The sequence below is a fragment of the Melanostigma gelatinosum genome (assembly GCF_949748355.1).
Source record: "Melanostigma gelatinosum genome assembly, chromosome: 23".
Taxonomy (NCBI): domain Eukaryota; kingdom Metazoa; phylum Chordata; class Actinopteri; order Perciformes; family Zoarcidae; genus Melanostigma; species Melanostigma gelatinosum.
The window spans coordinates 10,339,184-10,364,895 of record NC_136656.1 but is presented as its reverse complement, the minus strand read 5'-3'; the positions used below and the strand labels follow the sequence as shown (position 1 = coordinate 10,364,895).

At 42.0% G+C, this 25,712-nt stretch overlaps 2 protein-coding genes across 2 annotated transcripts; both read right to left on the bottom strand.

The window, feature by feature from the left end:
- Window positions 1-624: 624 nt before the first annotated feature.
- Window positions 625-16,578, bottom strand: plcb3 (phospholipase C, beta 3 (phosphatidylinositol-specific); the record flags this gene model as incomplete). Its single annotated transcript, XM_079295891.1, has 32 exons — window positions 625-5,216; window positions 5,303-5,389; window positions 5,823-5,880; window positions 6,026-6,115; window positions 6,318-6,394; window positions 6,776-6,935; window positions 7,068-7,177; window positions 7,327-7,436; window positions 7,591-7,632; window positions 8,248-8,398; window positions 8,595-8,689; window positions 8,910-9,014; window positions 9,190-9,289; window positions 9,418-9,579; window positions 9,672-9,826; window positions 10,124-10,248; window positions 10,512-10,596; window positions 10,883-10,979; window positions 11,067-11,140; window positions 11,245-11,346; window positions 11,564-11,711; window positions 12,277-12,361; window positions 12,576-12,658; window positions 13,188-13,345; window positions 13,458-13,604; window positions 13,978-14,144; window positions 14,305-14,405; window positions 15,413-15,485; window positions 15,755-15,808; window positions 15,889-15,968; window positions 16,279-16,416; window positions 16,522-16,578. The coding sequence occupies 32 exons, from the start codon at window positions 16,576-16,578 to the stop codon at window positions 4,899-4,901; spliced, it is 3,594 nt and encodes a 1,197-aa protein (XP_079152017.1). The 3' UTR covers window positions 625-4,898.
- Window positions 16,579-17,423: 845 nt separating this feature from the next.
- On the bottom strand, window positions 17,424-25,636 carry LOC306796638 (uncharacterized protein). Its single transcript, XM_079295683.1, has 11 exons — window positions 25,503-25,636; window positions 24,021-24,109; window positions 23,632-23,781; window positions 23,212-23,345; window positions 22,899-23,035; window positions 22,647-22,740; window positions 21,942-22,059; window positions 21,469-21,692; window positions 21,152-21,323; window positions 20,913-21,040; window positions 17,424-20,758 (listed from the first exon to the last, which is right to left on the bottom strand). The coding sequence occupies exons 2-11, from the start codon at window positions 24,106-24,108 to the stop codon at window positions 20,441-20,443; spliced, it is 1,563 nt and encodes a 520-aa protein (XP_079151809.1). The 5' UTR covers window position 24,109; window positions 25,503-25,636; the 3' UTR covers window positions 17,424-20,440.
- Window positions 25,637-25,712: the final 76 nt, after the last annotated feature.

The window sequence follows — 25,712 nt, the reverse complement described above, 5'->3', positions numbered from 1 at the left end:
GGCTTTACACTCGTTGCAAGTATCGTACTTCGCCACATTTCATCACGATTCCCGATGCAGACCACATCCATCAAGATCTTCAGCTAGAACTGACCTCACCTTCTGTAAAACAACCGTTCTGAAAATCTCGATTTTGATTTCCCGTTGTGAAATGTGCATACTACAGTGGCAGTGCATATTAGTGTGTAGCTTGAACGACGCAGACACAGCTAGTTTCTTACTCTGTTGTGCTTTGAGCACGCAGGCATGGATGCAGTTTGAAACTATTTCACTGACAGTGCGGTCTCTCTACTTTCCACAAATACTGCCTCTCAATGACTTTTAAGGCAAAGCTTAAATAATTGACACTTTCCATTACAAATGGATAGGAACTAAGTAAGTAAGGAACCTGAAATAGTCGGGGGGGGGGGGGGGAAGAAATCACTCTGAACTCAAACAACCACATTCATGACTAGATGAGAATGTTGCACCAATATCGTCAGTGATTGTGCACAAAGTCTTCATCACACACAAAAACAGCCAAGGTTCAGCTCTATAACAGGAAGTTTATTACTCATATACTTTACATTATCGAATGAAATATTACATGTGGATCATGGTACAGTATTCCCTTATATCCTACAGATACACATATACAGTGTAAACAAAACTTACTACATATCTTGCCTAATGTCAATCACATCCTCTCCTCACTATCTGAAGTGTATGAACATGGCTTCTTTTAATCAATTTAACTCGTCTAAAAGTAAAAGACGGGCTCATTATTGAGTGAAACTGAAGAGAAGGAAATGGGACCAGTGGTGTAGAGAGAGAAGACATGACAGCCAGAGGCCTCAGGTTGGGCCTGAGGGAGACCAGTCACACCATATGTCCTTTTCACTGCCAAGGTTTACACTGGAAGTCAATGAAGATCCTGACAAAAAAGCTGATATCCAAATATCTTGCATCCTGTAACTTGGGTTTTAAGAGCACGGACTCCAGGGTAAACTCGGACTGGTAGAGAGCACTATGTGTACTGTGCACATGCTAATGATTTAGTATGTTAAGTAATGTAGTTTCCTTATTATATACGACCCCTTTCACATTATTTGGTCCAATTTAAAAAAATATATTAATTAGTGCAGCTTCAAGTCTGATATCAATCAACAGCTGTAAAATAAAATGTGGCATTTAAAGTCATTTTAAGGTGTTTTGGGTATTTTACCACTCAAGTCATTACAGTAGTCTAACTATAACAATACAGTATTCAAGCATCTCATTCTAATCTTATCAATACTTTCCAGTCTCAGAGCGAACGGGTAATTAATATCCGTTCTTGTATACTCTGTGAACCTGCAGTGGACTGATTAAAAGTCGAAAGCTCTCATCATTACCTCCCAGCCCAAAGTAAATATTTTCCATACAGTTCATGTACATGAATTCAGCAGTTTCCTCTGTTAACTGTTTTATCTTTTGTTTCCTGATCTACAAGGACACTGTCCGTCTAAATGAATACCTGCCGGCTGCTATCTAGAACCAACATGTATTTTTATAGTACAGTAAGAGTCTACGGGTTAAAACAATGTAAGATGACTCTGGTACTTCTGTGGTATTTGTTTCTTGCAATCTTTTGCGAGACATTTCTCATATTTTTGTCTTTTTTCACTCTTTTCCTCACATTTGTATCTGTGGGAATTGTACCAAATAGCAGCTCAAAAACCGACAAAGAAACCCCGTGTCGCTTTCAAAATGTACTTGACGGCTCTTTTGCCAACAGCCACTAAACCTCGTAAAAAAAATGAACGACTATAGCACAAAAAGTAAAAATAATTTGGAAAATGGTTGTATAGATGTCCATGTCACAGGAACCAAAGATTGGTTTTTACAAGCAACAAAAACACAGAACAGTAAAAGTGCATTTAAACATGAAAATTATCTCAGCCGACATGGGATCAAAGATAAGAATGAGAAATAATCTTCTGTGTATTTAACAATAATGTATAAATATATCTGAAGAATGGCTTGGACCAGCGCGACCCTAAAAGCAGACAACCTGCGAGGAATGTATTGTTTTTTTTTAGCAAATAAACCATTTGATTTGAGAAGACGGGTAACAGTTTTACCACCGTCTCCACTGCATTAAGCAAAACAAAAAATCACTATTTTTTGTGTCAAAAACATTTAATGCTGCATGCAGTGTGGCACGCCGAGTGCAGGAACAGGCTGGCGATCTTTGACTCTTATATCGTCAGCGATCTAAAGGTCAGTGTACTTATTTCAAGTCAGTGCTGACCCCAGAATGTGTACGTTGTTGTTATTGCAGTCCTACTTATAACCTATAAGATAAACCAACAATTCCATCACCGCTTTCTTTACGGTGTCCAACGTGAATAAGCAGAGCCCCATGATGATCTTAAAAAGCTTTGAAAAGATGCACGCACTGTATCTGGGGCTCGATACATTGAAGAAACGTTTACACTCTGCTCATTGTTCAACTGAAAGAATGGGTCATTTCTTCCATCTATAAAAACTTAAATAACCACAAAAGAAAAAGTTGTTAAAATTCCATTTAAATAGATGATAGTTTACAAAGACATTTGTGTGTGAGGGGGGGGGGGGGTGATCAGACAGACAGGCAGCCAGCGCTCATTGAAGGACAGAGGTGGAGGAGGACATGAAATAAATGTCAACTTAAGAAAAGCTTTTCTTTAAAAAAGAAAGAAGAAGAAAGTATACTAACTCCTTTCTTTCCTCCGCCTCTATTGTCCTCTGCGGACCTCCATCCCTCTTCAGCACTTGTAGTCAGTAGTAGAATTCACATAAAACGAACCATGTACACAGAATTCATATACACAGAGTGCCATAATTTTACCACTCAAAGTGGAAAACACAAGAAAGAAAACAAAAAACATTGTGTTGCTTAAAAAAAAAAGGAAAAACAGAATCTCCAGTAATGGATGAAATCAAAAGGTACGGAAGCTTTGATGGGACAAAAACCCAGAATTTTAACATAAAGTACCGTCTGTGCACTACAATCCTATATTCAATATTTGGCTTAAATGGAGTATCTAACAAACTGAGGGACTGTGTGGAATATTCCCCCTAAAATAAAGCCATGTCCACTGACAACTGTAGAAACAAGAGAACTGAACTAGCAACACATGCTCGCCCCCAACGGCAATAAGAAGTCACACTCAAATCTGAGGCTTCAGTGAAACTAAGCATCAAGCTGTCAACAGAGTTGTGACAGGAATTCTTTCCACATAATCAAAACACGAAAACAATAAGAATCCATTAAATTGAGCAGATCGACAGTGTAGCAACTAGAATGCAAAGGAATACCCTCATGCGTTTGCCTCATGTGGGGATTCAGAGTCCAAAGTCGGTTGCATATTTATATTAAAATGTCATAGTGCCGCCTTAAATCCTCATCTGAAGACGAGCTCCTACAGTGGCGTTGCTATTTATGCATAGTGTCCTTCTCTAGGCTGCAAAAGTGGCAAAGCAATTGCACCAACAAACATGGAAAGACACAAACACACACTCACTCATTCATTCATTCACTCACACACACACTCACACACAAACAGCAGACTCTTTCCATTTAGTAGGAATAAGCAGAAGAGATTAACTTCTCCGCGCACACACACACAAATACGAGTCGAGTTTAGTAATCAGATATTTGTAAAATTGTATCTATATGTGTGTGTGTGTGTCTTGTTTTTCTAACGGGGCAGATTACGTGGGATGAGGATTTTAAAGTATTTTAGCCACTGAACCATTAAACTGTGTTTACATGTGTGTGTACACATATCACGATGTGTGGATAAAACTTTCATAGATGCCTCAGTAAAATACAGTGCCAGGCAGGTGTGTGCGCGAAAGAGGGTGTTACATCACTAAAACCCTCCCTTCTCTACCCTCAAAGACACACACACACACACACACACACACACACTTCTAGCCAGACGGATGTCTCTGCAACCTCGGCTGGACTTTGATTTTGGGTTAAAGGCCAGAGGATGTATCCAGACCAATGATGCTGCAAAGCCTGCTGAGACAGGTGAGTGTGTGTCGGGGTACAGTGGAATGGGATGATCAGGCTCGATGGATAGAAGGCTCAAACAACCAGTTTAAAATAAACAGCTACGGCTTTAGCACCGCTTGCTGGTCGTTTCTGCCATTGCAGCTAAAACTTTATGAAAAAATTATTTGATCATGTTCTCTCTTGATACTCAATTCTGGAAAAATATTGGTCTAACCATGAACATTTCTACTTGAAAAAGTGGAAATGATTGTTTTTTTTTAGATAGTTCTTCATGTATTTGTTGGACATGAGGCATTACGAGGCAATCTCATTGATCTAATGTTGCTACAAACTAACGCTCAACAATGAATAATAATCGCTTGGGCCAACTATATGTATGTTACAAAGCTTTCCTGAACAATGTCAGCTGTTTTCTAACCCGGCTCTCTACAGTTTAAAAGCTTTCAAAAAGTGTCAGCGAAGAGGTTAAAGCTGTTACAAACGGAACACTACGGCTGAAAGCGTGTGAACATGGAGCTTGTTGTGTGACGAAACCAAAGCAAAGCTTACTGACCAGACAAAAAGGGAAAAAGTATCAAAGGATATGACATTAAAACATTAAAAGCAAGACGGACAGACAAGAAAATGTAAAAAATCCAAAAGTTTGGTTATGATTCTTATGAAATTTTCCAAAAAAAAAAAAAGTCATGATGTGCATCTGACAAAAACAGCTAAATAAAAAATAATATAGCTCTGTAGTCCAGAACAAAACAGTCTGTAATAAAAAAAAGGAATAAAATTAGTAAATAATTAATATCATTACTATCCCACATTATAATCATTATGGACCCCACTTGAATGCATTGTATCTTCCTTTTTACAAGTAATAATTTTAACTGAACGACATCTCAGTCTCCGACAGGACGGGAGTAGTGGACGAGGAAGTGGAATCGGCCAATGAGGCAGTGCTATTGTCCATGCTCCTGCTCCAGCTGATCCGATTGGGCGTTGACGGGTAAGAGGGCGTGGAGCAGTTGGAGGGCGGGCCCGAGCCGGAGCTGAGGCTCGGGCTGCTGTGGTTGGACAGAGGCGAGAACAGGGCGTCTTTCCCGAGACCTTTGCTCATGAGCTCCAACTGAAGGTGCTGGCAGATTTCCTCCGGCAGTCGCTGATACTCCTGCTCTAGTTCCCTTTCCAACTTAGACTGGAGCTGCAGAAGAAACACCCGGCACACATGAAACAAACTTGCATTCGAGCACTTCGATGCTCGTGCGAGTCGGCGTGTTTTTCGCTCACCGATGGAAGTTCATCCTCCATTTGTTGCAGCACCTCCCGCTGCCTCAGCATCAGCTTGTCTTGTCTCCTGGTCTGAGCCTCCTCCAGCTGCAGTGGGAGAAAAGAAGAGCGGGAAGGGAGGAAGATGTGAGGGGTGACAGGCGGAGAAAAGGGAGAAATGCAGGGGAAGTAGGAAAATATATAGGAAGGAAATACGGGATGAAAAGTCGTGTGTTAGAGGGGATTTAAAAATAAATCAATAAATAATACATATATATATATTTAAGGTTGAGAGAAGGAAGGACGGCAAAAAGATATGCGAATTAGGGAGGAACGGAGAGGAAGATAATGTGTGAAGAGAGTCTGAGTAAAGTTGATGACGATGTCTTTTTTCTGCCACTGTCATCAACTTTACTCCACTCTTGTACTTGCTGTACTATAAAGTAGCGAAACGACCATCCTCAGGACTGTTATAGGACTTATCACAGGACTGTGATAAGAATGCCCGTGTGTGTGTGTGTGTGCTAGTGCGGGTACTTACCCCGCGGATTAAGGCGACAGAATCTTGAATATGTTTTCTGTTGATCTCGTTCAGTTCCCTACAGAGAGAGAGAGCGACAGGAAGAAGAGCGGGGGAAATAAAAGTTAAGAAAAAGGATTAAAGACGTGAGAAGTGTGAATCCAAATAAGGTCCAGCTGCCAAAATATCCAAGAAACATCTGGAATGTCAGACGAGCCCATTACGTTTCTGCCTTGTCTTTGTCGCGAATCTTGGCTTCACAGATGCTGTTTTGTCGCTTCCTGTCCAGGATCTTCTGGACCTCTTTCTTCTCCCTGCAAAACACAATCGCATCACAACATTACATCTGAACACAACATCCTGGAATCAAAATCACATGGAATCAATACAACACGATGGTATTGTGGCAAAAAACGAAGAATTAATAATACCATAATAACAAATAAAAGAAGAAACGTCCCTCTAGCAGAGATTTCTGGGTTCTGTCCCATCTTTTCTTTTTCAAAGTGAGCTTACTTTTCGCACGTGTCCTTGAGCTTCTTCAGCTGAGCTGCTTGGCATTCACTGGTCGTCTCCTTTAACTTCTGCAAGGCCTAAAAAAGACACAGCGGCAGACGACGACCTGTCAGCGAAGAACCGCGCAGACGTGCAGAAGTGCCACCTGTCTACGAGGTCGGCTGGCGATGAACTCTGCGTGCGAGTATATTTAGGAACTCGTGGGACGGATACAGTGTTATTCCAAGTGTGTCACCTTGAGTATGCATAAGTGGGCAAAGTTTGGAGGAGTGAATTTACATTTTCATACATAGACGTGTGCACGTGTTGCTTAGTTTGTTTGAGTTAAGTTACATTATAGTTTATTAAACGTATTTACATCAGGGACCATATGCAAAAATACAATCATCTTCAGAAAGAGAAGAGATTTCATGCTTGAATGACTTTAAAAGTAAAAAGCAGATCGTGCACAGTCGTACCTCCCGCAGGTGTGTTTGTTGCGTCTCCCTCTCCGGCGAGTGAAGCTGTTGTCGGAGCTTCAGCAGTTCTTGCATCTGCCATTCCCTCAGCTGCACCGTCTGCTGCTCAAGCTCCTGGTCCAGCGCCGTCAGCTCACGCTGCACCGGGTCAGGGGGCTCGCTGAGCACACACAAGGAGGTCGGCTTCAGTCACATCTGTCTTTACATCGTCAATCAATCGTAAACTTTATCATGCGCTTTCCTCCCTCCCTCCCTCGTGTACTCCCCATAACTCAATAACATCCATCCCTACTTTTTCTTGATGCTACGTTTGAGGACCTTCTCCATCTGACTGCGTCTCCTCTGGGTGTCAGATTTAAGCTGGCAACTCCGACTCTTCTGCTCCTTACTCAGATTCCACACCTACAAGACACACGCCAGCAAAATGCAGAGAAGCGGTTTTGCACTGCATTAGCAACAATACGTGCTTTTTGCCAACATCGTGGACTTTTCAACTTTCTATGCAGAGCTGTGGAGTGACAAATGAAATATATCGTGTACTGTGAGTGTACCTTCTTCAGGTGTTTCTTCCGCATCTCTTTCACGTCTTTGCTCTGTTTCTTTAGCAGCTTCAGGTAGCTCTTGTGCTCCTTCAACTCCTCTATGGATTGGGCCTGGACGTCTGAGAAACAAACTGAATTATGAATTTATGGCCAATCGTCTCATCATTCAGTGTAAATCTTGCCAGCCACTAGCCAGCTCCTAGCTTCTCCATGTGACAGACACATTATTTCACGGGTTTCTGTGTGAGAATGAATGTGCCGGAGTGACCTTACCTGCCAGAACAGTGGCAATGAGGTCTTCCTTTGGACTTTGAGCTACACACACACACACACACACACAAACACAAACACACATGCGGCATCACAAACACGAAAGAAACACAGAGGGAGAAGCACACAGACAGTATGTGTGAAATGGATGATGGGGAAAATCATTTAGACAAACAAAACAAGTGTGCATGGCTTTAGCTCGTAAAATTGCTCGTAAAATTTCACTTTGGATTTTGTAAAAATGCTAAAAACATCTTGTAAACAGGCTGCGATGCATATTTGTGCAGTGAAGACACGAGGACATATTGGCTCACGTTATAATATACACTAATACGCCTACTTGCAGCAGGCTAAAGTACACATAGCAGGTAATGCAGGTGCAGGGGGCCTTTCTTCTGTGCTGTCAGAGTAAACAGACTGCTGTAATGGATTACATCGAGTCGTGTGCAATAATAACAACAGGAAAAAAAAGTCATGGCGGTAAATTAAAGTTGTCAATCATTGAAAGTGATATCAATGTATGGGACATGAGCATAACTCCCTTTCATATACGTGCAGATAAATGACAGGTGTGTGTGTGTGTGTGTGTGTGTGTGTGTGTGTGTGTGTTACACGTAGACATTGAGACAACATGTTTGTGTGATTTAGAGAGGTCTCTACCCGGTGCAGGTAATTTGATGATGTCAGGGGCTTCTTGACAGGGGCTCTCTACCCCAGGGGGTAGAGAGTGGAAGGGGGAGGGGAGTCGACCTCCTGGAATGATTTCATTGTCCCACTTGGCCTCTCCCTCTTTGGGCTGGTTGGGGACATGCTGGAGAAAAGAGAAAAGAGAGTCTACGATCTGTAGGCCTATCACACAGTTAGGGACTCACTGCTGACTAACTGGGGTACAGATGTTTAAACGTTGGGGGTGTGCAGGGAATGTTTGGGTCCTCATGTTCTGACCTCCCTGCAAAGAAACAAGTTTTCTTTTTTGTGTTACTGTTCAACACACAGATGTGTCTTACCTCACTGATGTCCTCTATGAGAACAGCCAGCTGCGTCTCTCTCTTATGCAACTGACTGATGTGCTTAATGGGGTTGGTCAGAGCCTCTGCGTACTCTGAGAACACACACACACACACACACACACAAACAAGACAAAGAGTGCCTTAAGGTCATAGATAACCATAAGATCACATATTCTGGACCAGCGGCAAAGTTGTTTGAGGTCTTTTGTGTAAGTCCAAGCTGAGTCACGAGTCTTGGAGCAAATTCCAAGTCAAGGTGCTTGGCTAACCTTAAGATCGCTAATTTCAATTTGACTTGTAGTGTGTTCTCACCCTGGTGTTCATTCGGGATGTAGTCCTGAGCTTCAGTGTAAACCAGCAGAGAGGGCAGAAGGAGGGGCTGGTTCAGCTCATTCTTCAGGTTGATGTAGTTGTAGCCTAGAAGGAAGGACGAAGGGATGAGAGAAACAAAAACACAAATGACTAGTCCATTGGTGTTGGGACAGGTACAGCAGCCTTTATGAATGACGTTCACACTGAATGGAGACAGAACATCTGTTTGATTACAACCACACTTAACTCTGTTTATGGGTGTTTGTGCATGTGTACTGACCAGGTCTGATGGCCGACACCGGGAGGATCCGGTGTCCAATAAACTTGCCGTTTTCTTCAAACACGGCTATCCTCAGAGAGGCCAGTGTGGGGAGGACCACCTGGTAGAGAGACAGGGGCGTTGATCCCATGGCAGAAGTTTAGAGAGCATTTAAGAGTTAACAAAACGACAGACGACGAAGGGCGAGAGAACATATTTGAAAGACATGTAAAATCCTGGAACGTGCACCTTATTAAACACAATCATCTCATCGTCCCACACGGGGTCCAGCGAGTTCCCATTGGATGTTTTGGTTCTGATCTTCCTCTTTGTATCAGCAGGAAGTCCAAACATCTCCACTTCCACGTACACGCCCACCTTTTTATCGATCAGAAACTGGCCTGAGATCACCTGGTGGATGTTAAACAATACATGTTTACAAGAACAACTCTTACAAAGAACTTTAATATCCAAAGGATGACACTTTTCTTTCCCCCCCTTACCTTAATTTTGACAGTATTGGCGACTATACCGTCCACAATGTTTTCTGTGAAAGGGTCAAAGTGCTTGTCCGTCCTCCTCATGAACTCAGGCTTCAGCAGGTAGCCGCTGTGGCCGTTGTACTCAAACACACCCATGTTCAGCTGCATAGCGAGGTCTGGTAGAGAGGAATGGAGAGGGGGGAAAGGGAGAGGGGGAAAGAGGGATGAGAGAGAGCAAGAAAACTTGTGAAGAAAGGTATTTACAGGGACGAAGGTTGAGTTGCTTTAACTTGACGTCCCGGACATTTGAATTATTCATAAAGGCTGAAGAGACACACTATCTTCCAGTTACAGAAAGCAAAACTTTAAATTCTTAAAGACTTTATTTATGTTTCTTGGTCCTGTGGATGCTTTGTACTTCATAGGCCTAGCTTACATGCCCCATTTAGGCCATCTGAAATAACCGCACTCACCCAGGGTCTGGAAGTTTAGCGCCACCATCTGGCAGCCGACGTTCCAGAAGAGATGAGGCATGTAGTTGGAGCTGTCCACCCGTGTTCCTTTGGGGTAGATTCGGCTCAGCTGATTCTTATTGTACCTGGAGGAGTGCTGTTAAGAGCCTAACACTGTGTATCTGGCCAATGTGTGCACTGAGCATTTGTTAAACGTTGCAAACCGCAGCAGATAAAAGACGAGCATTACTTTTGACACGTTTTACAGTCAAGACTTTGAAGACTTTTCCTTGCTCGCTCCTTTCAATCTTCACAAAAGAGGCCTTTGAACACACAAAAGATGATGCGCACACACGTTAACGAATTCCTCAAAAGACGTTTTCAAGGAATGACACGCTTTCTGGGATACTCGACAAACTCGCTGGGGGAGCCCTTCAGGATGTCCATGCCTTTTGTTTCCACCAACGACGACATTTCAAAGAACTTCCTCCTCTCTGGTGGACAGACAAAGAGGGAAATAAGAGAAAGAACTCACCGGCACAGAAATTGATTTCGATATGTGCGACATGTCCGTATGATAAGACCGATCATTAACCACAAATGAGTATACACAGCTGGCCTGTCTGCCTAATGAGCTACATTGGAGTAGTGCTTAGAACTAACGAGGCTTGTCAACCCCCCCTCACACACACACACACTCTGATTCTTTCACTTCACATCTTCCCCGGACACAAAGTCAGGACGTCTTCCTGTCTCTTCATCAGTCCCACGCACACTCACTGTTTGCCACCTCGAAGCTCTTGAACTTGACAGGCTCGATGTAGTTGACGAGAGTCGACATCTCCTCCGTGGCGTTCACCTCACTGCTGGCGGTACCCTGCGGGAGGCAGATAGCACCGATCCATCAATCGGCCCCATCAAGCCAGTCAAACACGCCGTCAGCCCCGCTCCTGACGGCTCTTACCTCGTCAGAGTTCTGCTTTTTCAGCTCAGTTGCCGGTTCGTCCTCCTCATCCTCCTCGCTTTCTCCATCTCCTCCTGAGCAATGTTTCAAATGCACATTACATGCAAAAACCCGGTGCGCACCACAACGGCCGACTTTATAATCCATATGTCCACGTTTGCTTTCTTCGACAACTCACCAATGGATTTGCGAGGCTCAGAGTCTTTGACCAACCTCTCGGCCAGCTTTTCCTCCCCGTTAGAAAGGAGATGGCTTCCCTCGCTGTCCATCAGAGGGCAGTCTACACAAAATCATAGCGTTAACATCTATGTTCATGCCATATATTAATCTCGTTTCAAGCATGCAAGTGGTAGGCCCATTGTTGTTTTCAGCTCAGTGCCATCGTGGCTCAAGAGGTTTCATTCCTCCAAACGCTCGTCATAGTGCGCAGATGCAATCCGAACCTACAGATTCTCAGCCCTCCACTGAACGAGATGCAGGCAGTCGCCTGAACTCACCGTTGTTGGGCGACGACTGCTCCTCCAGCTCTCTGCGTCTTATGCTGCCACTGCTCGAGGGTTGGTGGTAGTGGTGCTTTTTCTTGTTTTTGATGAGAATCTTACCCAGCAGCTCCTGCGGAGAAGGCAGGGCCTGACCGGGGACCAGCTAAAGACATATGACAGACAGACGAAAATACAATCATTTTACGTTTTAATCTGCATCGCGCATAAACACAGGAAGACATGGTTTCAGGTTTTTGCCATTGCTTACATAGATGTCTTTATTAAGAATATACAGCTCCGAACCAGCAAAACATGCATTTCATTCACGTGCACTTTGATCTGCAAATGCGCTTTAACTTTGCACGTTCAGAGTTCTAAAGAGAAAACGAGTACGAGCACACAAAAATGCACAACTCATGTTACTGCAAATACCATTGTGTGCCTCGTTCATAAGCAGAAGGATTCACAATATATCTGAATGATCAAATCTGGTACTGCGACCCTCGGCGTGAGTTATATTTTAAGAATTGTGTGAATGAGTTGTCATGGGCTGATCTGTGTATCACAAGCTGTTTGAGCCCATTTGATGGTTTACAAGTTGATTAAGACGGTGACTGCAGTCAAAGGATATTGTTCATTTTTCCTGTGAGCCATCACACAAAATACTTTTAGACTAAAACAGACTTTTTAAACCTTCAAATAATAATATAAATGAAGATCAGTCTCACCGGATATTTCTCCAGTGGTTCAATGAGCAGGGCATCTCCAAAGATGGTCCTGCAGTACTCGGCCATCTTGGCCTGCTGCTTGGCCCTGACAGACCAAGAGGCACAGGTTAGTTTCTGGTTTACTTGAACCCGCCCTTAAGGTCCATTGTGTAGGACTCTCGGGGGATTTATAGAATGAACCCTTAATATCTACATATTGTCTACAGCAGCCCAGGAAGAACAAACCAAACACTGACTCAAGCTGGATGATCTGAATCCATGTGCTGACAAACACACTGGTACAGACCGATAACACTTACGAGTCGACGTGGTTTTCAAAGGACAGGATGAGGGGGTACGACGAGCTCTTGAAAGCACTTTCTGCTATGGCCTCAATCACCTCCTACAGTCAGGGAAAGAATGAGAACTTTAAAAGGACCTCTGTTGAATAAAATCTCTAAGTACATGGTCAAATAAACATTTCCTCTGATTGTAAGGTGTTTCATGATGGCTTATGAGTACAATATACAGAGTTGTTCCTTTCAAAGGCACAGCAGCACTTTGCCTTCATCATACGGTTATAAAGCAAAGACAGGCTTGTTATGGTATTTTTTCGGCAGTTAAAACAGTTTATGGCACCGCTTCCACTTTCTGCAATAACAATAATAAAGACACTGAATGTCAGCGTGCAGTGGACTGTGGAGACTTTCTTCTGTTTGTTAAAATGGCCTGTGGTTGCTGCCTCCATATTCAGCATTCCTGAATCCACTGCACAAAGAATTTGCTGACCAAACCGCACAAATGCACCAAGGTTAAGAGGTCCATTCACCAACATCCCATAATAATTTCTATATTTCTAACAGCTGGAGGAGGAGAAAAACTTCAGGAGAATAATGCAGGGTAACTGAATGCCACGAAGCGGTGAAGACCACCTTAAAGGGGATCTCTGTGGTCATGGTGAACCCGTGGGTGATGTAGGGCTCCTCGTCCTGAGGCCGGCCCTTCCAGCAGTCCAGCTCGATGCAGCGACAGCCAGTCAGCAGCACCTGCCTGTATATCTCCACTGACGACAGACCAGTCAGCTGACCCACTGAGGGGCAGACAAAGGGAGGGAAGGATGGCTTTGGATCCAATAGAATACCGATAAAGATAGATGTCAGAATGAGCGCGTTTCTTGGTAACTCTGAGGAGTGCACTTTCACCTGTGAGGTATGTGTTGTGCGAGGAATTGATGAAGTAGTGAGACAGTGGTTGGTTCATGTCGTCGATGATGTCTAGCCTCTCTGGAGGCACGATGCAGTTTTCCTCTCCTTCCAGATATCGACTGAAAGCCTGCAAACTGATCTGGTCTGCATGAGAGACAGAGAGAGAGAGCGAGAGCGGTCAAACTTGTTTTTGACAGTGAGAGCAGCATCCATCTGCTCATGGCAAGGACTGGAAGATACTCTGCTAAATGTATCGTCATGTGCTCTAGCACATTCCTACATGCTGGGTGTTTTACTGAAGGGAAAGATATATGGGTTTGGTATGACCAAGGATTTTTTTTAGAAATGGACAACCTGCTGCAATAAAACACCAGGAAATCAATCATACCTATAAATCTGTATCAGAGTACTGCTGCAGCTGATAAACCTCGCTTTGGGACAAACAGATACAATCTACAAGAGGATACGGCTGCACGTACACTGACCTCTTATCTAGCGAAATAACATTGTTACTAACCTCTCTCCAGCTGGCTGGCGTTGGTCTCGTATTTCTCCATGGTCTGTCGGACCTGTTCTCTTTTCAGCGGGGGGTACAGCACCTCGTTCAGCCGGGAGTCTCGCTGCCTGCGGTTAATGAAGTCCATCAACTGGTCCAAAGAGATGAACGGCTTGCTCTTGGAGCCACTGGAGCAAAGAGATACATTTTAGTGAAAAGAGTGTGTACGGTCACACAGAAGGCACCAGGTTGTGAGCGTTACTGGGGAACACTACCAATATAACTGGAGCGTAGCTAATAAAAGGGTTTCGGGTGAGGGCTGTAACTTTGTTCTCATGTGTGGCAAACCTTTCTTCAAAGATGCTTTGTATCTCGGGCCGGAGACAGAGGCTGTCGAGAAATCTCTGGAAGGCGTCCCACGTGAAATCATCTGGCTTTATTCCCTCAGCCTGAAAGAGAACAGAGGGGATTGTGTCGAAAGATATGGATTTGCATTCAATGCAAAGTGTGACGATGCAGGATCACACACGCCACTGTTTCAGTAAAATGCATTCTGGTCTCTACTACTGATCCCCAAAAATATTGAAAATAATTGTTGAATTCCCAACACACTTATTCCAAACTATGAAGCATTGGGAATTCTGTAGGCTGAAGATAAATACACTGTCAGCTGATGATCCGATTCTGCTCAGTCGTCACCCACTTTGTGTGATCTCTTATTCAAGCAGCAGGAGGCACCAGAATACAACAATACCGAGAGAAACGCCAACAGTGCAGTTTGCACAATTCGGTCCCTTATTCATAAAAAGAAACATCTTGTGACTCCAAACTGAGTTTTGGGAACGATTGCACGGACTAATGACAGACGAGAAACCTCGTTTCAACCTACCAAACCACAGGCCTGTGGTACCTTACACTGCATTTACAGGCAAAGTGCAACATTGCACTCTCAGGCTTGAAAGAATGAATGAAGCCAGGATTTGTAATATTTAAACAGTTGCTCTCTCTAGGAAGCCACATTCATGACTTCTATAAAACCATATCATATCTAGTTTATATAAAACCTCGATGGCAAGCGGCAGATTTTAAACGGTTTACATGTTGGGGATTGGCTTATTTGCTTTCTTGTTGAAAGTTCGATGTACGGTAAATATGAGGGAAGCTGCCAGCAGCTGGTTAGCTTAGCTTAGCATATAGACTGGAAACAGGGGCAAAGCTAACTTACCTCTGTCACCAAAATCTTAAAAACTTGTGACTCTGTTGACAGTTCATTCATATTTCACGGTTACTCTCCTGTCGGCATGCAGCCCTATTTTTTGCCTTCCTTACGTTGCTAAGGCATGCAAAGAATGCTTTGCAACACCACAGGGTGAGAGACTGAGCTGTGGACCAAAACACAAAGAAAACCTGCATATTACGAACAGCCCTGTGGTTAGTGATCGCTTCTGATGATTACCCGGTTGTTGACGAGGCCGCACTGCTCCAGAGCCGTCTCCACTCTCTTTTTATCTGAAAACATCTTGAGAACACTGAAAGAAACAGAGTTCATAGAGATAACAGTCACCGTTTAAAAGTTGTTGTTTTTTGTTTTTGTATGAGTCAAACTATTCACATGAAACGGAAAAACCAGGTCAGTCAGCAGTGTGAAAGGATTACATTTACACGAGTGACAGGGCCAACCAAAAACCAGAGAGAACAGATAACGAAGAGTTGAACTGAAGAGGAGAGGAAGTGGAAGAGAGAAGAGGAAAGGAAAGAAGAAGTGGAGTGCACTGGTGTTTAAAACGTAGTTTCTCACTTCTTCACAGGGATTTTCCCATCCTGATTCACCTGCAGCTTTAACTTAGTGTACCTGAAACAGACAGAGAGAGGCTTTAAAAAACACAGTCTACAGTTCCCTAATGTCAAGATAAGACACACGCGGCTTCTTACGCTTTGAGGAGGGAGGTGTGCCGTGATGCATTCTGGGAAAGTATGTTTGTGGCCAAAGTGAACAGCTCATCCGTCCAAATCTGGAAACACACAGACACGAGGTGATAAAACGGCGTTGTTTGACTGTTCGACTGATATCAAAACGAAGGGAAATCGTTTCTATATGCAACACACACATAAAATCCCTCTTTACAACTCCTAAACACGCTCATGCCTGTGTGTCAACATCGTAAAGTGAGTAACCAGCATATGGCCTGAGGAAAGAAAGAAAGACACAAGTGGAGGGGGTTAAGGAGGAAGGAGACGAGACGGGAAGGAAGATATATTGACGGCAAGTAAAAGTAAGCGAGTGGGTTATGGGATGCTAATGGAGCCGGTTTCCATGGTTACCTTGGCTGCATCTTTCTGCATCGCCTGGAAGTTGAGGAAGGAGATGTTGACCAGGTCGCTGCCATGGACAACGGTTACCAGCTTCCCTGCAACATTGTCGGGCTTACCGAAGCCCAGCACCTCCCGCAGCTTCGGGTCCTGACACACACACACACACACACACAGGTTTATACATTCTCTTTAAGACATTGAACGTGACACACACAATATACCACAACACTGCTTTGTGCATAACATCTGTACATCCTTCCCGCTCCCTGCCCAGCTCTCTGCCTCCCGAGAACAGTAAATGTGATGCATGTGGTGTAGCACTCTGATCAAATCAACCCAACGACTCTTTCCTCCTTCTTAGACCACTCTGTCTCCACCACCAACTCTCTCTAACGCTCAATGTCTCTCCATCAATTATGCATTTCTCCCCGTCACTCACTCCCTCTCGTGTCTCTCTTTCATTTCAATTAAACGAATTAACTTGGAAGACTGTTTATGAAGAAAAACACTGCCGAGGCAGAGCACAAAGTGTGCATTGCCATTAAGCAGCGAGCGAGACTTTTAAAAGGATCAGTCCACTCAAATTAGGAAAACTTCACAACAGCCTGCATGTGACTAAAGATAATACCCAGACCTCACCATTAGTGGTTTTCTTTGGAACCCCTACCTACCACAGAAACGGTCCTCGTAAAACTGTTGACAGTGTGTGTGGATCGTCCAGAGCAACATCAGGAACATTGCTTCTGGATATGAATATTGTTAAAATATTTAAACCTGCATGAACAGACGTTTTGGCCAACAATAGAAGATCTAAATATTATCAGCTTATGGAGTCGATATGGCAAAATTATAAACAAACGGTTGCTTATTTGCATATTCAGCACATACAGAAGCATTCATTTAACTCCTGAGGGAAGTATCTCACTCTCTAGCTAAATGCTCCACTACGTTCACCAGCTGGTCGCTAACATTGTGTGTCTGTGTCTGGCGCTGGACAGAAGGTGTACAGTTAGTTTACCAGAACCTTTATCGGGGCATAACCGGGGCAAACCAAACCAAACATATCTGCGCAGCTACACAGTAAATTTGTCGGAGTAAATTTTACTCAAATTGAATAAAATTTTACTCAATAAAATACAACATTTGGTCCCAGTCTATATAGAGTAAAATCTACTCTTGCCTCAGAGTTAATGATTCAGAGTATTTTTTACTCTATTCAGTGTTTGTATTTAACTCTAGATGATGATAATTTACTCTATGTAGCATAAAATGAAAACAACTCTACTGCCATTTTACTCAACTTAGAACTATTCCACTCCACATAGAACTACATTCCACTCCACATAGAACTACATTCCACTCCATATAGAACTACATTCCACTCCACATAGAACTACATTCCACTCCATATAGAACTACATTCCACTCCATATAGAACTATATTCCACTCCATATAGAACTACATTCCACTCCATATAGAACTATATTCCACTCCATATAGAACTATATTCCACTCCATATAGAACTAAATTACACTCCATAGAGAACTAAATTATGATTAAAACCTGAGAGAACTTACTCTGGAAGGTTATCATTAAACCCAACAAGTTAAATAAATCAGATATCAGTATTTACCAAAGCACAATTTATTATTTTGTATTACAAATGTGCAATGTATCCATACATATTTTACAGAATACATTTTGGACCTTTGGAACACTTTGGCCTTTTCACTATGACATCATAGGAAACAGTATGGCACAATAAACAAACTTGCATCATCACACCTGTATGACATTTGTACATCAAATGCTTTATAACAGAAAATCTCTTTCACATCAACTACATGAGGTCCGTCTTTTGTGCACACAACTTTATATGCATTAAAATGCTCATCAAGACACACTGTTTGCAGGGCAAATGTAACAAACAATAACCTCTCATCTTTCAGAACTACATGGTGGATTTTGTGAAAAACTGGCATCTCACAATGAACCTTCAGACAAACGACTAAACCCGTCCGATACATATTTCCATGGTGTTTGGCCCATCTAATATTTAAAACCTTGGTGTCAATTGGTACCTGAATAGTCTCAGCTATCTCATAGCCCCAGTCTAGCACATTTAAAGCTACCATATTACCTGGACCAATTATCACTTCATTGGGATCAAATGTCTGCCACCTGTATGCTATTTGATTTTGGTGTTTCTTGGCCAAAGTTTTAGTGATATTTTTGAAGCTTTTTAATTGTTTCTTAAAGAAATGATGCTTTGCTTCATAGCGCATGCACCAACTATGCAAAAGTGGTCCAATTTTAAGAATACACATAGGGTAATGCACCATAAAATGATGTTTTGGTAGCAGCCTTTTGTTTGGAAACAAATGCTTGAACAACCTGTGGTGTTCCACGATTAAGTGTTTCAAAAAAATAGTAATACCCTTTGATAACTTTGGTGAAAATACAATGTTTACAATTTGAAGCAAAAGCAGTAGCAAATACCAGTGTTGATCATTTGGACAAACCAAGTCTCCAAAGATAAGTGGTAGATTGCGAAGTAAACACCAGGATTGGATTGCATTCAACCCCAAGTCATTTGAGTCCTCCCTTAACTTAACTGTAGGAGGTTTGTTGTTTTGCTCCATATAGCCATAGTTAAAACTCCTAATTCTACAGTCTATTTCTTTTAATGTTGTGTACTTATCTTTCAAGTGCAGTAATAGAAGTTTCATTTCATATTGTGCCACTCCCTCCAAGATATCGTGCATAATATCGACAGAGAAGTTTTCACATGTATTGAAATATTGCAAGGAATTTAGAATGCAAGAACGTTTAACGCCCATCACATAGGGAAGAGTGGGATTTGTCTCCATCATTTGGCAATGTTCCGCATGAAGTGCGCGAGTTCGCAAAACTATCTTGGGTGAATCTTCATTAAACTCAGTCTGAAAGTCTTCTTTCTCAGCAAGACAGAAGCGGCAACAATATCTGGCACTGAATGATTCAACAAAACCAAACAAACTGTGAAGACCAAGGTTGTCACCTGTAACTTGGACAATAGTTCCATACACTGGCTGATCATACAAGGGGACCCGAATTCCATCCTTCTCAAGTATTTTAATATCCTGCATAAGTGGATCAAGTATTTTAGAAAAGCCATATGTTTTAACATCTTGGGCATGAAATAAAGCGACCAAATGAATATTAAGCAGATTTGAGTTGTACTTGGGAGAAAAATTCCGCAAGGTGAAATAGAGTGCACCTAATTTATGTATTCCCCGTTTTGAGCCTAAAGGATTTGCAGTTTCAAAATCATCATAAAAAAGCTGAATCAGAATGGCATGCTTCTGTTTTGAAAATAGATCATGACTCTTGAAAAGATCTCCATCGCACAAGTCATGAAGATTTTCTCCTGAACTTGAAGTCTGCATCATCTCTTTTATGTTAGGATGTTGATAAATAAATTGTAAAGTTTTCAAAATAGGGATGTAAACTAATTTATCAGTGACAACAACCTGATCATAAGTTCCAGTGGTGCGATTGCGTAGGGTATCAAATCTTGTACCAAGAACATATTCAACTAAGTCTACCCTTCCCCACTTCTCTGTAAAATACTGCCTTCTTTTACTCTCAGAATTTAATACACCATAGGGATTTTCCATTTTTTCGAAACACTGATCAATTTTGCTCTCAATGTCGCTTTTGATAGGCTCCTGTAAAGATAGACACTTCTTCACAGATTCTTTTGCTTGATTATGGATATCGTCAACAATCTCTTCCATCGAAATTACCAAAGAGTTAACAGTTGTTTCACTTACGCCTGCCACTTTAAGTTCGGCTACTGTTGCAGCGCAGCTGTCTACAAGACTCCTTTTGAGAAGGACTGAGTCAGAAGGTGAACTTCTTGCTGGCAAGTCATCAAAATTACTTGCTGCTAAATCTTCAGATGTAGATGGGCCTTCACCAGGATCAGAACAAGGTTCATGTGCTTTATTTAGATGCTTTCGAAACCCAGAAAAAGTGCCATAAACTAGTGAACAACCAGCCTGACCACATTTAAGACGAAGGGTCTTTCCTGAACAAAGTCCGTGGATCAACTTCAAGTGTTTTGTCAGGGAATTGGTGTTTGCCTGGGGGATTTTGCAAATAAAACAAAACATCTTCGTATCAACTCAATGCAGCATCCGAGCCCTCAACTCTGCAACCCTTGGATTCACCTTAGTGGTATCAACATCGATTTCAAAGATCGTGGTTTGCAAGAAGTTGTACACATTTACCAGATCCTGGTTGTACGAAGTACCAAAGACAAAATGAGCTTTGAAAAGCTCATCAAAACAGGCAAGTGTGTCTGGTGACTTACAAGGTATTGCATGCTTGTCAATCACAATGAAGTATTTGTGAATCAGACTCTTCTGGGTCCCCACAGCTAGCAGGTATGGTTGAAGGCTTTCCACGATGCCGTCCAGATGCCCCTGGATGCTCATCCCAGTCTGTGACAGAAAAAATAATGAATTAGTCAGCTATAAAATTAGTCAGTTTAAGGAAATGTCTTAATTGACCATAATCTTAAAAAGAGGATTGAAAGGTTTAGAAAAGGGGACAGAACAGTGACGATTTTCCAGTTTAATTGAACTGTAACCTCACCTTAATGAATTTCACAAGACGGTCACTGGCTTGTCTGGCTGAGAGTTTTCCTGGTCTCTTGCGGCCATGTGGTGATGGTGGTAGAAGGTGGACAAGAACCAAAATGGATGACATGTCACTGTCCCATCCTGGAAGTAAAAATTCATAAACAAGCATTTACTACAAGCGAACAGTCAATCCATTTTTCATTCAAAAACTATTCTCTCTTCCATAACTATGATCCTTAACTTTTAGCATACCATTTTCCACGTCTGTTGTGCATTCAGCATTTTGAACCAGGTCTTGAAGATCGGCTGTCTGTGTGAGGCCACGGCTTTGTTCGAGGACTTTCTGTTTGTAGATAGTAGGCCATCTCTCCAGGAACTTTGTAGTAGCAGCATCCCCAAACATCAGACCAAAGTCTTGGTCAATCTGCAGACAAGATAGAATTGGTCAAAACAGAACAGTAAACATTATGGTGTAGCACCATGGTCATGACAGATCTTACAACCCTACCCAGGCTATTGTAGAACAGAAATAATATTGTCATGACAGTGGCAGTAGAACGTTCACATACCAGTCCTGCCATGTCCAGGAATCTTGGAAACGCTGTGAATAGTTCAGAGGACTTCACTGGGTCATGAACCATGTCTTGGCGATAGGTAAAGGTCTGCTTCATCTTCTCCTTCACAGTTGCTTCATCAGCTGTATGCTTCATAAGCGCAATGGCCTCGCAGCACAGGCTTTCTGTGGTTAGCCCGTTTTCCACTCTGAATGAGTCTCTTTCTGCTTTTGGACCACCTGTAATAGTGGTGGCACTTTTATCAATTACTGGGTTAGTATATGATATTATGTCCTAAGATATAAGAAATAAGGCTTGGAAAACTCTGCAAGGATGGCCATGCAGGCACTTACGTCTCCAGAAGAAAAATAGGATATATATATATATATATATATATATATATATATATATATATATATATATATATATATATATACATTATATGATTATTCCCTCATCATGCATTATGAATTAGACTTCACACATACCAGTTAGTGTTTGTGACTGACTGCAGGTCTTCTTTTTTCCCTCCGATGCTTCCTTCTGAACAAATTTCAGTCTCCATGCCAGATACCCACTCCCATCTTCTGCATTGTAATAATGCTCCTAAAGTAAAAAGGGTTATTCAGTTTGATTGAACAAGTTGAAATAGTTTAATCTTTCCCCAAAAACTATCATATTTCCTAGTATTGTGATGAGGCCTTTCTTTCTAATGACAGTTATTTTGAAAAACAGAGGTTATTGTATTACACGGTTAGTGTTGTGTCTTGTTAATGGGCTAACCCTTGCGGTGCGAAAGTAAACTGAGCTTTAACACCGCCAGAGTTCAACTTACGGGGAAGGCAGAGATGGTGGCCATTAGGGCTGTCACCTTTTCCAAAAATAACACTCGAACAAATATGAAATGACACGCAATACGTTAGAGCGCCCTCTGTTGGGTGACAAAGTAAACTACGTTAAACAGTCAGCTGTGGATATAGACTGTACATTTTTTATTCAAATGAGTCATTAGAGTTTGAATGTTAATTACATTCAAACAAATGTTCAAAAAGTGACAGCCCTTGTTGCCATGCAGTAATGTTTACAGATCTTTATTTGAAATAAAAACACTACCCATCTGTAAAACAGCAGTTGAAATATTTACATTCCAAGCAAGTGAAAAGTAAATAAGTTAGACGTTTTAATGTACTTACATAGCCTAACTTGCTCCTAGGATCGGCCAGGTATGGGTACAAGGTAGTGATGCCCCTTGCGTAGTCCTCTTTAACGCGCCTTGAAGGACTTGTCCTACACACAAACACACAGACTTTACTATATGTGCTCCAATCAAAAGTATTGATGTGTAAATTCCACCTGCTAAAAGAGGGGTGTTGTACTGTGTCAATTCAAGACACACATGTGTATTAGGAGTGCAGGTATGTAATAATAACAACATGACAACATACCCATGTTCACTTGTCATATGTGCGACCAATATCTTGACCATATCACGTCTTCTGGCATCCGTTAGGCTTTTTGTTCGGGCATACTCATTCATGATCCTCTCTCCTCCAGGTTTGTTCTTCAGGATGTCTTCAATCATCTAAGTGGGAAGAACAAAAATGAACACAATGAAACGTTTAAAACAATAATGACATCAAGTATTATCAAACAGAATGGCCACAATTTTACAACTTCAGTTATTCAGCCATTTACCATTCAACCTTGGCATTTTTTTTAAACCTTCAGAAAGGATGCAAGGGAAACTGCAGAGCTTACCTGAGCTAGATGACTTCCCTCATCTCTTTGTCTTGTAGCAGGACTATGCTGCAATATAGTGGTGTCGTCCGAGTCCCTCTCATTGTCTCCACTGAAGCTTGCAAAGGAGGAGCATGAAGGGGAGCTCAAAGAATCTAGAAATCATATTAACATTGAACTAATGTGATTAACAATGTGACTATAAGACAATATAAGTGCACACATCCATTATTAGAGGAATGCAAATATTTCACATTGTATCATGCCCACAACAGTTCCAGAAATTGTGGAAAGGGTGAGCAGAGATGATTTCAAAATATCTAAATAAGATTTTAAAAAACCCCAACTCAGATATATTAAATTGTCTTGCATATTCAAAACATGTTAGATTGACCAAGCCGTACAGATAAATATGAAGTTATAAGCTAATAAGTAACTAACCCTCAAGATTTGGGTCTTGGGGTAGACAAATCTCCAGCACACCAATGTCTTGTTTCTTTAGTAGAAACTCAAACACCTCCTCATCAACTTCGGTCTTTGATTCATCATAGACTTTTAAGTCCAAGGTTGGAAGGTCAAATTTCTTGGCAACTGTGAAGACAAAATACCAAGGGACAAGCTTAGTGATGAATCGGTTGTGTATTTGCAGAAAAACATAACAGACAGCAATCAGAAGGCCATCTTCACTTGAACATTGTAATCCCAAAACTGACAGTGTTCCATGCAGACCTTTGCTATTCCAGGGAAAAGACTTTCAGGTATGCAAAACATAGAGTGACATCCCAAGTGTATTGTTCCACAGGTTAGTGTGTGCAATATTTTTCACTCACCACAATCCAAAAATGATTTGAAGGTTAGTTGCCCCTCATAACAAATGTACTTCTGACGATCTCTGTACTTCACTCTTACAGCTTGCATCCTTCATGACAAAAACAATTAAATTAGTTTCATTATCAGAAACAGCTGACTGCCAACATTAGTAATACCACAGTAAGCCAACATTAGAAAGACATGATGCATGGACTAATAGTAGGTCTCCACAAGGGTAAACTATTTCATTATAAAAACGAGGGACATTTTAAGCACGTCTTTATTACGCTGTACTAAAGGGACCTGTTCATTCGCTTGAATCGCCAATTCGCGTCACTCCAGTCTCATAGTGGCTGTGCATAGACTTTGTATGTAATCTACTGCGTTTGGCGTGAACACATCATCAGAAATGTAACCAGTTGTCTCATCTTGAACAATGTCTACTTCACCTGGTTGTCTCCGACTTGGCCGTCTCTAGCATGCCACAGTGCAACAGATCAATCAGCTTATGCTGCGGAATTCTACCCGCACTTCGCGAGTGGCCCGTGCCAATGTCAAGCCCAGCTAGTTTTAGCAGTCAACAGAGTGAAGTGCATTTTTTCAAAGTATAACACACATGTTGCATCGACCAGGGTGCTGATGAACTGCAGCGAAACACAGTCCATCAACACAGCTCTTTTCAGAGTCAAATACACGTGTTGGCGGCAACAAACGCAGCTAGAAACAGTCCAACAGTCATTAACAGCTCTTTTCAGAGTCAAATACACGTGTTAGCGCAAACAAACGCAGCCGGAAACAGTTGCTTAAAACAGTCGTTAACAGCTCTTTTCAGAGTCAAATACACGTGTTAGCGCAAACAAACGCAGCCGGAAACAGTTGCTTAAAACAGTCGTTAACAGCTCTTTTCAGAGTAAAATACACGTGTTAGCGCCCACAAACGCAGCTAGAAACAGTCCGTTTAAAACGGTTTTTAACAGCTCTTTTCAGAGTAAAATACACAGGTTAGCGCCAACAAATGCAGCTTAAAACGGTCGTTAACAGCTCCTTTCTGAGTAAAATACACGTGTTGACGCCAACAAACTGCAAATTCTACATAGCCATTTTCACAGTAAAATGTACCTGTTGCACCAACTAACTGCAGCAAAAGACAGCCCCTCTACACAGAATAAAACACACATGCACCTGCTCAGTGAAGTCCGCTGGCTACTGATGATAGCTAATACTACTTTATTGAGACTTTAATCCAGGTGTGTCGACGTTAATATGTCCATAAACCACCAAATATTTTGCGAATTGATGTTAATGCGTTAGAAGCTAACGTTTGACTGTGACTAAGTTATGTGAAAACGTTAGAAGCTACCGTTAGCATCTGCTAACGCGAACAATCAGAAGCTACGGCTCATATCTGACAATGCAAATAGTGAAGTAACGTTAGGTTAGCTGCAATGTTGCTACACAATGTACCTTACACACATGAAGTTAACCAAAACGAATGACCTTACCTGACATGTTATTTCAAATGCCGTCTTCTGTTCCTCACTTCAGCCCTTCCGTTCCATAAAACGTCAGCTCATTCCAGTGTAGCGAGAGGTGTCATGGCGGCAGAAACGAAACTTAAGGAACCGTTGTGGGCGTGGTCACGCTGTTTTACTCCAATAGATTTTATTCTGAATATTTACTCACACTCTACTGGCTACTGGAAGTAATTACAC